Consider the following 13,811-nt stretch of genomic DNA (forward strand, 5'->3'; position numbering starts at 1 on the left):
ACCCACCGCCGCCACTTCAATGCGCATTTGAAAACTTATTTTTCTCGTTTTGTGTGTGTTGTGTGTGTTGGTTTTGTTGCATTTTTCTATTTTTGGGTGCAAAAATACAAAAGCACGAAACGGATTCCGCCTTCGACGAGCCCCGACCCGACCCCATCCAACCCCGTCAACGCCGCGGCGTCCCTGGCGGTCTGCCTTTCAGCATTTTCCTTTCTATTTTCAATAGACGTTTGCTGCTGTTGTTGTTGCTGTTGCTGCTGTTGCTGTTGCTATTTTCTTGCAGCCGACAAACAATAAAAATGATGCGTTGTATTGCAAAAGCACTGCTGTCCACACCCAGACCTCACTGCTGGTGGTTCTGCCCCATCTGCCACCTCTCTGTTGCACAGCATAGCACAGCATATGTTGCAACTCTGTTGCTGGACTCAGCTGAACTGAACTGAAGGAACGAGAATGAGAGAGAGAGTGGGGGTTGGGCAGATTTTCACCCATTGATATTGATGAAAACGACGTCCAGTTACAGTTCGTTGGCTTTTGGTGCATTTTTCAAGGGAAAAACACACGAAACGCGCCGCTGCAATCGGAGCAGAGTGGGAGTGGTGGAGTGGGGGAGTGGTGGTGGGGGCCATGGACCCGCAACAGCTGAGGATATGCAAATGGTATACATTTTGTCAAAGCATAAAGACGATGTTTGGCAGGGATATAAAAAATACATGACACATGTTACTCGCAGATACACAGATACTCGCACACTCGCACGACTACACAGTTTCAGTTCGGCATGCAGAGCTGCAGATGCAGATGCAAATAGAGACGGAGATGGAGATAGAGATAGATGGAGAAATGCATATGCATCATTTATCCAGAAGCAGTGGCACAAAGCGGAGTAGGACATCCTAAATAGAAGCGAGAGGATACCGCCAATCTCTTATGATGTTATATTCCTTTTGATTTACGTTGTTTCAGACCTTAGAATAGACTGGAATAGGTTGAATTAGGAATATGAGTGGGTGTTCTAAGGCACTTAAAATTTGCACTATTTTTTAATGGTTCCATTAGGATCAAACTGACAGTCAATAAGTAAGTCATATTTAAGTCTTATTTGCAGTCAGGGTTAGCTGCACTCCGGTGCTTCTGGTTAACTTCGATTGCCAGAATTCTCTAATCCTGTAAGAGCTTCTTTTTTGTTAGTTTCCGTTGAATCAGAAATATATGTCAGCTCTGAAAGAATCCCCTTTTTTTTTGTGTTATCTCAACACGTTGTGCAACACTTTCAATCTGCCATCTTCAATCTCCATCCTTGCAGTTTCAATTTGCCGCCTTTCGCTAACTAATCTCTGCCTTCGGGCATTTCATTTTCTTTCTATTGTCTGCCTGTCTGGCTTAATTTAACGCTCCACGCACATGTACTCCCCCCCCACCCAACCTATGACCCCACCGCACGGGAGACTCCACACCCCCGCTAAATTGTCACTAATATGCCGCCTTGTGTTCAGCGTTGCGTGCCCCGGCACATAATTCATAGAGAGAAAGGGGCAGGGAGACAAGGCTAACAACTGCAATTGTCGGCAAGAAAAGGAAAAACTTAATAATTGCCACAGCGCAACAGCGCAACACTTTAACGCCACAGCCCCAGCACCAGCACCACAGTCCCAGCCCGGCACTGTGCCCCATCCCAACCACCAGACGACAGTGCCACATGTGCTGTCCAGCCAGAAAAGTTCTATGCAAATCTTTCTGGTACTCGCAGTCCGTGGAGGTGGGGACTAGCCAAGTGACAATGCACAGCTAACACACACACACACACACACACACACACAACGAGAAGCACTCACACAAATACTCATGGAAGAGCTCCACAAAGCAGGCCAGGACAGGACACTTCGCAGAGCTTGGGGAGCTCCTCCTTCCTGGTTTTCCGGTTATATGTTTTTTCTTTTTTTTTTTGCCTTCCATTCATTTCATACCTTCGTTTTTTTCTATCGTTTTTTGCCTGCTGTGTGCAAGTTTGTGCAACTATTTTCCATGCGCATGGGCACAAAAAGGCAACCACCACGACGTCGACTACTGGCAACTATGAGCCAGGGGAAGTGCCCATGCCCATGCCCATGCCCATGCCAAAGCCCAAGCCCAAGCCCGGCTCTCAGCCCTTTCCTCCTCAACCTACGAGTATTCCCCTTCGGGAGGCCCCAACCCTTAGCCGAGCATGTGGCCAGTGGCAGGCACAGCCAACCAGAGCCACCAGAAACTGAGCATTGCAACTATTTATTTGTTGTAGTGGAGACTCCGAGGAGGAGACGAAGGAGAGGACTTTTTTTTTCCATTACGCGCTCGTTTATTACGGGAATTTCAGTTCACGCCTAAATGTATGCAACATTTTGTGATGCTCCCATGCTGAAGGCGGAAGGCTGAAGGCTGATGGATGCAGCGCAATCAGTGGAAGAAGTCCTTTCATCTTTTGTCGCCTGGCCTGCGGTCATGGGAGTCTCCTGTGTAACGCACAAATTAAGCAATCCACTGCCACCCCCCACCATCTCCCCGTGGATTGATGGCCAACTGTCAATTGCTAAGCTTCCTAGTCAGAGCCAGAATCACAATCAGAGTTGGAGTCAGTCAATGGAAAGAAAGTTGAAGAGAAAGGCAACACAGCGAAAGAGAGAGAAAGACAGAGAGAGAAAGAGAGAGAGAGAGAGAGAGCGCTGGAAAAAAAAAAGGAGAAAAGCGAAACTTTTTAATGATGTAAAGTACAAAGTTTTCTGTCTTGTCGCTGGCGCAAGTAACTTGAGTAAACTTTGAGTTATGCCCTGCCTTAGACGGCGACTACGGCGGCAACGGCGACGACCTCAAAGCACAACTTGGGAGGACATCCTTTCGCCCAAAAGCGAGCAAGAGAGAGGAGCAAAAGAGTCTATCGATCGATGCAGTCCTCCGACTGGTATTTTGTCGTTTGTTAAAAGTTTTCAACACTCATTTTTATTATGACATACGCGCCAAAGTACGCCGAGCCCCAGCCGAGCCAAATTAGTGCCATGCAGAGAGAGAGAGAGAGATCGAGAGAGAGTGGGTGAGTGGGTGAGTGGGAGAGTGGGAAAAGATTGCCGGCAATGGGTTCGCTAATAAAATGCCAATTTGCTGCCATTGAATGGCTGCTTTATTGGCCGCCATTACAACTCGTACGCATAAAAAAAAAGGGAATCCATTTCCAGACCAAGCCTCATCCGCCCACATCTACACGAAGAGGCAGGAACACGCTTTGGCACAGCCATACGCACACTCATGTGTGTGTGTGTGTGTGTGTGTGGCAGGACTCTTGCTTTTATGACGGCAACATTTACACGCATAAAATATGCATGATAAAACTTTGTTGTTGCAATAAATCAGCCCCCCAAAAAAATTGTGCAACGCCTTGGCCTTCCTCGTGCTCCGCCTCCACTGATGTGATTACAAAACCATTCCAAGCGGAACATGGATCACGCAGCAGCGGGCGAGAGAGGCCAGAGTGGCAGCCAGCCTTATCGGCGATTTAGCCGGAATGAGTTGAGTGCCAAATCAATTGCGGCTCTAGGCTGACTGTCAAACTACTTAAACTGCCATTAAACTATTGAGGAAGGAGCAGTGCCAAAAGAAGGGACAACTTTTGCGGGCTCGACTCCTCAATCAGAAAAAATACTCGCACTCTTACCCCTACCCTACCCTTATTCGGGGTGCAAAAAATATTCCCAACTTTGTTAGAGGTGCAAATGCTTCACAAACAGATAGAACAACTCGGCGCCTGCAACCCGCACCCCCGACCATCTTCTTGCAGTGCTTACTTTTTTTGGCCATTGTGTTTTGACTGCTTTTGTTGCATGCATAAAATATTTATGCGCTGGAAAATATGCAGCAACAAAAAAGCGTTGCAGGGCGGAGGGTTTGCCTTTATTTGCCGCAATTTCCAACTACGTCTGCCTTACCGCCTGTCCGTGTGCCCGCCTGCCTTCCTGCCCCATGTGCGTGCAACTTTTCACACTCAAATGAAATTACGACGAAAAAAAAGTGGAGGAGAGGAAACTTTGCTACTTAAATGTAGCATTCTCTTTCTGGTCTCACGCTCGTTCTGGTTCCTCGTCCGCTCGCCCCACTCGGCCCTTTCTGCTCTTTTTTTTTTATTGCCTTCTGCACTTTATCAAGCATTTTGCCATGGCTCAGTGAGCGCTCAATTGCTGGCTGCCAAAACGAGGAGTGAGCATAGGGCAGGGCAGAGAGGGTGCTGGGTGTAAACTTTTCATTAATAACGATTTTCCATTAACTATCGATTGATTTCGAGTCCCGAGGACAGCCAGCATCCTTGCCTGCCCCCCACAACAATGGGGCGAAAGTAGCGAACGCACTTCAGACAATGAATGCAACCGGCAGCTCCTTCTGCAGCAGAAGCAGCAAGGACAGCAACAACAACAACAACAAGAGCACTCGAGTCTATTTAAAACGCAAACAACAATAAACCGCCAGAGGAAGAATCCGGAGGGGCACGCTCATAACCGACGACGACGACGCCGCCGCCGACAGGAAAAACTCATTGAAAAGTTTTTCTTTTTTACACTTGGCGCGCTCTCGCGTGCTGCAACCTCCACTCTGCCGCACCATGCCAGCCTCCTCTCTCTCTCTGTCTCCCTGTCTTACACCTAAGCTGTGTATCGAAGGAGCAAGTTTTTAATTTTTTATCGCGCCACCGCCAACGCCGAACCTGGAACCAGGAACCAGTGCCAGTCCATGCAACGTTTCTGGATACGCTTAGGTAGATTCAGGGTACTCCATATTTGGTTAGAGATTTTGGAAGGCTTAAAAGTAGCTGTCAGATATATATCCACCTGGATGGGATACCTTAAAACTTCCACGATACGAAGTAGAGTGAGCTTCAACAGTTTTTCCAGCTGAGACATGATCTAATTTATGACGATTATCTACCAAATGTTTGCAAAAATCTCCCATTAATAATAATCGTTATTTTATTCCTTTATTTCATGCTATATCCTAACGCTACAAATTATATTAAATGTTTTAAATACGAAGCTATAGTAAATAATACTTTTTGCTGATGAAGAAATACACAAAAGGGTACCTTGACTTAATACAAAGTTTTTTAATAAAATTTTTGACTGAATTCTGCGCTGATTCTACGCTATCTAGATGATAAACTACACGACTGTCTGGACTCTAGAGTATGATAGCTTCGACTTGCAGATAAACATAATTTTATTCTTTAAATTCCTCTCCTTCTTCATGCTAGCCTACCACCCTCCCCCCAACCTTATTGCTACACGCGTTACCTTCACGGTACTGGGGACTGGTTGTTGTTGTTGTTGCCACTCCATTTGTTGTTGCAACCATTATGTGTATTGCCTTTTGTGTAGGTCGTCGGCATTGCGTTTTTCCCAGATATTTTTTTTGTTTGTTTTTTTTTGCCCCCATTTGGGTTTTGTTTTGCCCTTACCGTTGCCATTTTATATGGGCAAAGCGCTCGCGCGCCCAATATATATAAATTATTGCATAAAGTTTGGCGCTAAGTTGCAAAAAGTTTCCTTTTCATTGCTGCGGCTGCCGCGACGACGTCGGCAACGTGAACGACACACAATAGTCTATAAATCTTTATGGTCAGCAGAGATTACATGGCCACAGACGCAGAGAAGAAAGCCTTCATGTAGTTTACTGCCCATCCCTCCCCCTCCCCACATACCGAGAGCAAGTCCTTTTCTCTCTCTCTGGCAGCTCGCATTGGCCTTAGCAGCTTTTTAGGCGCTCTGCGTTGTTTTGATTTGTGTGCTCGTTCGTATTCCTGAACCTGGACGCGGACGCGGACCAGACCGGGCACGGCCGAGCAACTGGCTGCTGCCAGTTGTTGTGGCTTTTCCGATTGTTATGTGGAATGGGTAGAGGAGGAAAAGCGTGAAGCGGGAAGCGGGAAGCGGGAAAGAGCCTGAGCATATGGCCATAAAAATGTGGTGCAGACGTGGTAGATGTTAGATAAATCATTGCAAAGCCTCGAAAAGTATGCAATCCTAGATGTGAATGCATAGAAAATGCTTGTAAAAATCAGCGCATGGAGTTTTCCCTATCCTATTCGCCATCTCTCTCCATTCCTCTGCCCCCGTCTGGCCTACCTTTAATTGCTTGAATTTTTGTCATTTCGCGTGGGCTTCGAGCATTTCCCCAATTCGATTTCTCGTGGCCTCGTAAACAACTTTCCAAAAAAAAAAAAAAAAAATACCTATAAAATAGATGCCAAAGACGTACGTATATAGGTTTACCGTTAGCGGCATTTTACATAAAAATGCAATAAATAGCAATACAAACATTTATGGTGCTGGGTAAAGGAAAAGGAACAGGAACAGGAAAAGGGGAGATCCTATCCTTCTCAGTGCCCCAATGGACTCTCTCGTAAATGTCAAATGTCGTGTGCCGGAAAGCGAGGGGCGACTCGAAGTATGCTTATAAATTGCTCTAAATAGCACTTTTTGGGCAGTAGTCTTCCTATTCACTTTTCTTCAGGGAGTAGACAAGAGAGAGAGAGAGAGGGAGAGAGAGAGAGCGAGCGAGCGAGTGTCGTGTCATTTGTTCGTTTTCTTTATTAGTGTCATGTATTTTTATAGTTCAAAGGACATTTGAATGATTGAATGAACTGTTTGCCCCACAGCTCCAGCCCTGTGCCCACCCCCTCCACATGGGGTGGCAGTGGCATGCTTGACCAAAAACGAGTTGCGCGCATGATTTCATCCCTTGCAGCGATGGGTTCCGTTCCGTTCCATACCGTTCCCTTTACGTGCGGTCAGCTCCTGCTCCTAGTCAGTGTCCGTGTCCTGGTCAGCGGCGGCGTTGGCGGTCCCAGGCACGTTTCATCATGTTGGTCGGGCGACTATATCAAATAACGACTATTGACTACGCCTGTCCTCTCCTGGCTCCTGGCTCCTGGTCGTGCCCTGTCCTGTCCTGGACTCACTCTCTTTATGCACGTGTAGGGTTACACGACTCTTTTCCACGCCTGCCCCCTGTGGCCCCTGTGGGTGCTCATGATGACGATGATGATGATGATGATGTTGTTGTCGCCATCGCCATCGCCGTAGCCATCGCCATCGACATCGCTCTGTCGTGGCGATGACGAATGAAAATCAATATTTATTAGATTACTTTCGAAATTTTATACGAAAATAGAATTTTTATGACATTTTTTTTTTTCTTTGGTTTTGCCCTCGGCAAACTTTGGGCCATGTGCTTGGGTTTGGGCGTGTTAAAGTGTTGTCGATAATCAATTTTTCCAGCAGACTTGAGAGTGGCAGCGTGACAGTCTTTAAGAGAGCGAAACGGAGCGTCCTTAAGCTGATTTGATCCTAAATGCTTTCATCTTTCATCAGACCTAATTACAGTTTGTGTCCCAGCTGGATTGGATTATATTTCATAGTTTTATCCACCCCTCTGATTATGACATAATTATAGTTTTAGCCAATTATCCCAGTGCGCCCAAGAGCCCTTCCCTTTTCCGCGCCACACGCCACACATAAAATTAAACTTTTCGTGTTCTCCCTTATCTGTCTTTCCAGGTAAGTTGCCATCATCCATTAATACCACCAGCCATCAAATTAGTAAGTACACAAAACGACCTGCTAACACTCTTTATATTCATCTTTAGCTGTATAAGACCCGCATCCGTATCCGTATCCCCACACCTCACGCCCATCTATCCTATCTGTACCCATCATCCTGTTCATATACCCCTACTTTCTACTCATACCATATATTGTAAGGAATATAAAGCAAATGCATTTTAGTGCCCTCAGTTGACCTCGTTTGGGGCTTGTTTTTATGGCCCGAAGCCCAAGCGATGATGCTACTCACGTGGCTCAAAACTAAAAGCTCCCCTGAGTGTGTCTTTCCCCTGACCCTGCCACTCTCCACTGTTTTTACCCCCACCGGCCACTGCTAGTTTTTGTCTGTGTGTTTGTGTTTGTGTCTCTTCCCTCGTTGCCGCCTTGGGAGTCACTTAATTATGAAGCTGCACATGAAGTAAAACGTCATAAAGCGTCGAGTGGCATTCTGGTCTGGTATGGTCTGGTCTGGCCTGGTCGGGGGCAATGGCAATACTGTGATGGCTGCCACATGCGAGTATATATGGGTTGACTTGGGTAGCATCATCAGTCCCCACGGCTGTCTGCCAGTTCCTCTCACAGTTTTGTTTCTTTTTTTTTTTTTATCTTTTTCCTTTGGAACGGGTACGGGTCTGGCAACATTCTGCAGTTAATTTTCCGTTGCTAAATAAACTGTTTATGGCATTTATGCCAAAAATTGTTGGCCAAAGCCAGAGCGGCGCAGAGCGCAGAGGGCGAGAGAAAGCCCAGGATGAAGGATGACGATGAATGAGCCCCACCTCCAGTGCCAGCCATGGGTGTGTGTGTGTGCGTGTATGTGGAGCTGAGAAATTTTTGCATAACCAACAAACAGAGGAACGCTGCTGCTGCTCATCGTGGCCCTGTTCCCGTTCCCGCTCCTGTTTCTGTTTCTGTTCCTGTTTCTGTTGTGTATTCTGTGTGCCCGAAATTGACTTTTAATTGTAATTTTTTGCCCGACTTTAAGCCGTTAAAGCAGAATTCTGCTTGTAAATTCTATAAATTTTACTTAATTTAAAGGAAATTTTGTTTGCATTTTGGCTATAAAGCGAAGGGGTTTTCTTCCTTGGGCTAAATTATAAAAGAAGAAACAAACTAAAAAAAAGCTCTGCTCCGATTTGACTGCTACTGACTGCTGAATACATATCGAAAGGATTATCTTTGCTTGTCCTGATACGGCTGTTTTTGATGACTTTTCTGTATTCACTGACCCCACCTCAATCACACTCACCCATACACATACACACGGGGGGAGGGGGACATAATGAATATTTACATATTATGCAAACACACACCCTTGCAGCTTTCCACGGCATACATCCACACACACACACACACACACACACACATTTATCCACTGACAATTTGGCAGTCACCGCAATCATAAAAATTTCCACTTCCAAGAATGTGTGGTGGGTATGTGGGTGGGTCGGTGGGTGACAGGGAAAACGAGGCCCGTCAGTCAGTCGCCTCTGCGCCTCATTTAAATGCAAATTTTTGACGAGCGGTTTTAACGTTCTTCTTCTTCTGCCGCTGCTGCTGCTGCTGCTGCTCCTCCTCTTTGGCTCGACTGCGTCTGCTGGCGGGGGAATGAAAACATTAAAATTAAAAAATAAAAAAAATGTAGTCTGCTTTTAGGCAGAACTCTCAGGGTGTGTGTGTGTGTCTGGATCTGGTTCTGTTTCTGGTTCTGGAACTGTATGCGACTGTTTGTGTGCTCGTGAGAATAATTCAAGGTGATAGCTTAATTGAAATATGCTTTTAGGCGCTTTGCCACTCCCCATCCCCATCTCTCTCTCACTCTCTCTCCCATTTTGCATACTTCACTTTGTTGTGAAGCACTCGGCACCGCACCGCACCGCACCACACCGCAACACTCCACTCCACTCTGGGTGCATATTTTATGGAGCTGCGGTCGACCACAGAGACCCGCAAATAAAAAGAACAGAGCAGGGCTGCGAATCCGAATCGGAATACAAAAAAAAAAACGAAAAAAAAACCAGAACTAAAGAGAACTGAAGCTGCTTAATGTTATGCAAAGTGTTTGGGCCTGCGGCATGCGTAAACCTACTGGAAAAAGGAAGGACCAATCCAGGAAGGCAACGGGACAGGCAGGAACGGAAGGGGGCGGGGGTTGAAAGCTGTAATGGAAATGGCCCGAAGTGAGGTGCGACGGCGCCATCATCATCTTTAATTGCTAGCCATTTCAATTCTCATTACAACTTCAATTGACTTTTGCCGGATGTGGATGTGAATGGAAACAGAGCAAAAGAGCGACCTAGAGATTACCTTCAAACAAAAAGGGGTAGCAATGGGCATGACCGACTGGCAAAAAGGTGGCGCACCTCCATATGGTAATTGCTCCACCCCCCGTTGGATCTGCCATAAACATTCATATGCATAAATTGGACATAAAAAATACTCCTAGCTCAGGCCTTTTGCCAGCCAGCAAGCCAGCCAGCAGCTCCCAAGAGTCTGGTCTGGGGAAATTTATGCACATAACAGCCACTCCACTCAGACACCGCCCCAAGTGCAACATTCGCTGGCATTCAGTGAAGTTGATTTTAATGAAAAGCGACAGCGAAAGATGCTCGAGGAACGAATCTGTTTGGCAATTTATAAATTGCCCCCAAAAAGCCAAAGGAAGCCAAAGAAAAACAAAGGGAAATTCGGCTTATATTTTATGCAATATGCCACACCGCGCGTTTTATTAAGCAAATTACGATGAACGATGCCCCGGCAAGAAAAGAGTCGGCAGGAAATGGAATCTCGGCAAGTCCTACTTATGACCTTGGCAAAAACAGCCTCCACATCCCTCCACTCTCCACTCTCCCCTCTCCACATTGCCCGTCTGAATTGCTGCTAAGCAATTGGGTAAACAGACTCTCGAGTGAACTCTCTCCACTCTCGAAGCATTTTTGCTGCTCTTAACGCACATTTTCATATATAAATTATTAATTTTGTATGCCTGCCTGATCCGGCACGAGGACGAGCCCCGTCCACCCCCGGCCCACAGATGCGCTGGCCTTTGCGGGGGAGGTGGCAGAAAACCGCACGCCTAAGCAGCAGAGAATGGGAACAGGGGAGCAGGCGAGCAAAATGCATTTTGTGCTCCATTAAATAATAAAAGCAAACGTGGCAAAGATAGCTGCCTCGGATAGCGACTGTCTCTGTGTCTCCCTCACTGTGTGTGTACACACAATAAAAATCTCACACGAAGAGCATAAAAATAAAGCAAAAGATACCCCCAAAGTGGGATTTCCCCAAAACTCACACTCTCTCTCTCTTATCTAATGGCAGAGTCAAAGCCCCATTGTGATTTTTAAGTTGGCAACCTTTATGGGAAGTACGAGTACGAGTATATGTTTGCCGGGGAGCGGGAGAGAGAGAGTGCATAAATAAGTAAGCAAATGCCTGTCGCTTAAGATTACATGGCAAATAAGCAGCCGGCAGTGGGCACAGAAAGCACTGCAGGACAGGACAGGACAGCAGAGCATTTGAATGTGGGGAATGGGATTCCCCTGCCTCGCTTACTTGCTTATTCATAGCCAGACCTGGCGGCAAGTGTGTGTCTTGAGGGGGCATAAAAATCAGCATAAACAGCGATTGTTATGGGCTGTGAATGAAGCCTGAGATCAGAGCCACACCAGCAGCACTTCAGTGCCAGTTCTGTTGAGGTAATTTCGGCCCTCAAGCAGCACAAATCAATGACATTGCAATGCCATAGTCATAGGGGCATTTAAACTGCATTCTCCCTAGAATCACTTGACGAAACACCTCTCGGCCTTGCCATTCTTTCTGGTTACATTTCAATTCAAATCTGAGTTCCTCCCATTGTGCCTCTCTGAGCATCAGCTCACATAAAGGGTGGAAGGCAGGGAGTTTGACACGCACGTGTCCTTGCCAATGACAAGGGAAATTTTACAACTTTCAAGTTTAATTTGGCAAAAGTAGCAATCAACCAGCAGCCAGCAGCCAGCGGCCCGAGCAGAGAGAGACAACCCCGAGAAGGGTGGCTTTTTAAAGGACTGTGTATGGGGGATGGGGTTAGGGGAAAGAGTGCCAACGCCAACCCTTTCGACCTAATTGCATGGAAGTTGTTAAATGTAAAAATTAAAATGTATAAAATTGTATTTTATATAAAACAGAGGTAGAGGAAGAGGCAGCAGCAGCAGCAGCAGCAGAGCTCTCCAACTGTCAGTCACTCACTTTCACTCTCTCCTCTACTCACTCAGCCATTCAGTCATTCAGTCAGCCATTCGTTCCTCATTCAGTCATTCATTTATTCAGCCAGAACGTAGCCTGTTTTATGAGGTGTTAAGTGGGCTTAAATTAAAAGTGGGTGTAGGCGCAATGTGACGAAATGTTTGCATATTTATTCAAGTTATGGCTCTGCCAAAGAGCAGAGCTCCTCCACTTGAGAGCTTCCAGAAAAGCTGAGGCTTTTCCCTTACCCCCATTTCTCCTTTACCCTCTGGAGAGGCAAAACTTGATTTTTGTTTGTTTTTCGTTTGACATGAAGGGGCCACATGTGCGTGTTATAAATTTACATTTAATAAACTTTCTTCTTGCCGCTGAGGCTTAAGTGGGACTCGCAGTATCTGTGTGTCAGGGATCGGCATCCCTGGCAGAGATGGCAAGTGACAGGGCAAAGGGGAGAGGGCAAAGCACAAAGGAGAAAGCTGTTAATGAACATGGGAAGTGCCACATCGGTCCAAAGTAACAGTCGGACTTAAGATACAAATCTCTGCCAGATGATAATCAAGTTATTTCATTCACGTTCTCGTTCTCCGGGCTTTTCCCCATTAAATTCTTTGCGCACCCTGTACTTTATCACCGTCCCACCACTCTCATATATATGAAGTTACATAAAGCCCATTTCTTTGTTTACTTTGGTCACACACTCTCTCGTAACGCTCTCGCGTAACCGTGTCAGGGGACACGTGCTCGCATTTTGAGCGGCAGCAGCAGCAAATTGCTTATTAAAATAATAACAAGGCAAGCCGGAAAAAAAAAATGAGACACTGAATTGCAATCAACCCCTCGGAGAACTAGCCCCTGCCCACGGACAGGCAGCAGAAATTACAGATGCGGAATCAACCCACCCGATAATGAAATAGGCCGAAAAAAAGATTCTGCGAGCACTTCTTAAAGTTTTAAAGCTGAATGCGGCCTAATATGTGCGCCTCTTTGATCATAAAATCAAGTTGTTCCTTGCTCTATGGATGGGGCAAGTTCTTGTGTGTGTGCTGCTCGAGGACCCAAGGAAGCAACTATTTTTGACCCAAGAGACAGGACGACAGCCGGGGGAGACAGAACTAAATGAAATCTAAATTAATACAATTTTCGGGTCGCTACGCTCAGTCCGGTCCGGTCCGGTCCGGAACGGTCGGACCGGTCCGTCTCCCTTTCTGCTGCCATATTGACAGCCATCAAGATCAAAGATGTGTTAAGAACTTTTGCTCGCAAGGAATTTGCGTTTGTTGGATGGCAGGGCGGGGCGGGGAGTGGCAAGCAAGCAGAGCAGGCAGAGCAGGAGGTAAATTGAGACATGGACACGGACCAATTTTTGGTTCATACGGCGCCCAGGGAGCATGGCAAATAAAATAAATGGCAATGAATGACTAAGCAAATGAATAAATGGGAGACATTTTTGCTTTGAAATTCAAATTTCAAAAGTTGTCATGACATTGTGTTTATGACATTTAGTTGCAGCAACCAGAAAGAGATGCAAACACAGATGATGATAGAGAGAGAGACACACAAAGACACAGAGAGAGAGAGAGAGAGAGAGAGAGAGAGCTGCTGCTGTCAATTCTTCCATTTTTACTCCTCATGTTTTGGAATGGCGGAACGGGACGGACTGCATATTTAAAATTGAATATTTGCACGCCTTGAGCATTTCAGATTACAAAGATATACTTCACTTATGCGCACACAAATCCATTTAAACGTATCTCTCTCTCACTCACTCTCTCCCTGTGTGCGTATATGTGTGTGCATGTGTGGGTGTGTGTCTTGTTGTCATTTGCATGCGCTATATGCCATGGTACTCGCATGCTATTTGCACTGCTCAAAGCGATGTTAAGCGGTTTTTTCTTTTTGTTTGTTTTTTTTCTTCGTTTTTTTTTTTGTATGCACAGCAAACAAAATTTGCTAGTCGAAAATTGAATTTAA

The 13,811-nt window shown here is 46.1% G+C and overlaps 1 protein-coding gene across 37 annotated transcripts in view; it reads left to right on the plus strand.

Moving 5' to 3' along the window:
* Positions 1-13,811, plus strand: part of LOC111072361 (CUGBP Elav-like family member 4) — a 285,345-nt gene that overhangs the window by 158,717 nt on the left and 112,817 nt on the right. For 9 of the 37 annotated variants that reach the window (XM_041591599.1, XM_022364167.2, XM_022364169.2 and 6 more), the window contains exon 3: positions 7,572-7,613. The exons of the other annotated variants lie outside the window; for them this stretch is intronic. In XM_041591599.1, the coding sequence (XP_041447533.1) occupies positions 7,572-7,613 (42 nt within the window). The remainder of the gene's footprint in view (positions 1-7,571; positions 7,614-13,811) is intronic. 37 annotated transcript variants of the gene reach the window in all.

Source organism: Drosophila obscura, unplaced genomic scaffold (genome assembly GCF_018151105.1).
Source record: "Drosophila obscura isolate BZ-5 IFL unplaced genomic scaffold, ASM1815110v1 contig_1, whole genome shotgun sequence".
Taxonomy (NCBI): Eukaryota; Metazoa; Arthropoda; class Insecta; order Diptera; family Drosophilidae; genus Drosophila; species Drosophila obscura.